Consider the following 2060-nt stretch of genomic DNA (forward strand, 5'->3'; position numbering starts at 1 on the left):
TACTTTAGAATGGACATGGACACGTATATTTACTTATTGGAATTAGTGACACCGCATATATCAAGAAAGAAAATACTTGTATGAGAGTAGCAATATAACAAATGAAAGGCTAACAGCAACTTTAAGATTTTTGGCAACCGGCAGACGTTACAAAGACCTGGAGTTCACAACAATTATATCAAAACAATCGCTAAGTGAAATCATTCCCGAAACATGTGAAGCTATCTACAGGAGCTGAAGAAGGATTACTTGAAGGTAAGAAATATTGTTATTTTCCATAAACGATTTATTATTTAATTGAACATTATAAACTTTATTATTGTAGAAAAGTTATTATGGTAGCAATAGAAATGCACGCAAGAATACTTCAGTTTCGTTGAAATGATGACAAGTAGGTTCCAACGGGAGATTGGGCAGGGGCTTGGTGGGCGCGTGTCTGTACATCTTGTTCACCTTGCTGTGGGATGATTCATGAAACTGCCGAAATTTTCCCAATTGTTTCATACTCCTGAGTGTGAGGTATTTGTTCTGAGGCGTAGTTATGTGGCATAGGCTGCGGCTGCTGCGAGAAGGAGTGGTATTGTCGGACTTCTGAAGAAAGATTTTGTTGCATTCTGATTTGATGTGGCGTATTCTGTTAAGGCCAATAATTCGTGGCATTCATTGGACCAAAATGCAGCAAATCGAAATACCACAGAGATGGCTTGTAAATTTCGTCCTCTCCAGCCGCAGATCGAATCGATTTGTTTACCTTTGCCAATTCTTTGCGATAAACGCTTCTCAAAGAATTGATTTTCTTCGCCACTGTCTCCCTGCTCGCGTTGACATCTATTTCTTTGAACTTTTCAACCAATCTCTCGTACGCTCCCTCCTTTTTGTTCCTGTCACTGTACTCTTTGGATTTAACTCGCCAAATGCACGGAAAACTTTCATAAAGTGAAATAAAATCCGTCAAAAACTCGCGAGAAGATTTGCCGAAAATCTGCCATGGTCGGATGATTAGAGAAAACTGAGGAACAAAACGGATTGGAAAACGGAGTAAGTGTCCACACGCAACGACATGTCTGCGCAGGTCACGGTTTTCAGAGCTCACGAGCTCAGTTATCGCTGCAATTGTGCAGTCCTCCCGACGGACTCAAAACTGCGAGTTTTCCGGTCCCACACGCAACGTTTTGTCTGCAACGTCTTGAACTGCGGATTTAAAACGTTGTGTAAAACGGAGCATCTGGACCTGCCTTAAAGGCCGGTCCAGACGCTCCATTTTGTACAACGTTTTAAATCCGCGCAGTTTTAAGACGTTGCAGACAAAACGTTGCGTGTGGACCGGAAAACTGCGCAGTTTTGAGTCCGTCGGGAGGACTGCACAATTGCAGCGATAACGAGCTCGTGAGCTCTGAAAACCGTGACCTGCGCAGACATGTCGTTGCGTGTGGACACTTACTCCCGTTTTCCAATTAAATATAAACTCCGTTTATAATGTTCATTAATAATAAATCGTTTATGGAAAATAACAATATTTCTTACCTTCAAGTAATCCTTCTTCAGCTCCTGTAGATAGCTTCACATGTTTCGGGAATGATTTCACTTAGCGATTGTTTTGATATAATTGTTGTGAACTCAGGTCTTTGTAACGTCTGCCGGTTGCCAAAAATCTTAAGTTGCTGTTAGCCTTTCATTTGTTATATTGCTACTCTCATACAAGTATTTTCTTTCTTGATATATGCGGTGTCACTAATTCCAATAAGTAAATATACGTGTCCATGTCCATTCTAAGTAGTTTCGCCATCATTAGGTTCGTCACGTAAATTCACGCAATAATCTTATATGGGAAAAGTCCCGCCTTTTTACAAAGCCATTTCCGTGCCATTTTGAACGAACGGTTCCTCTGATGTGTTCCAATCTTTTTTTTACAATACAGCAGGCGAAAATTGACCACAGAAGACCTCCTCCATGTGATATCACACAAAACTGAGCGGAAATACAGACTGCACCGTCAAGACTGTACCGTCTGGATGCTCAAAGTTGCAACGGTTCATTCCGTCTTAAACTGCGCGGATTTA

The 2060-nt window shown here is 41.2% G+C and overlaps 1 protein-coding gene across 1 annotated transcript; it reads right to left on the reverse strand.

The window, feature by feature from the left end:
- Positions 1 to 440: 440 nt before the first annotated feature.
- Positions 441 to 1134, reverse strand: LOC120355947 (the record flags this gene model as incomplete). The annotated part of the gene is made up of 1 exon (XM_039444709.1): positions 441 to 1134. A coding segment is annotated over one exon (497 nt), but the record flags the coding sequence as incomplete, so codon positions are not given.
- Positions 1135 to 2060: the final 926 nt, after the last annotated feature.

The sequence above is a fragment of the Nilaparvata lugens genome, unplaced genomic scaffold, assembly GCF_014356525.2.
Source record: "Nilaparvata lugens isolate BPH unplaced genomic scaffold, ASM1435652v1 scaffold5325, whole genome shotgun sequence".
NCBI classification, from domain to species: Eukaryota; Metazoa; Arthropoda; class Insecta; order Hemiptera; family Delphacidae; genus Nilaparvata; species Nilaparvata lugens.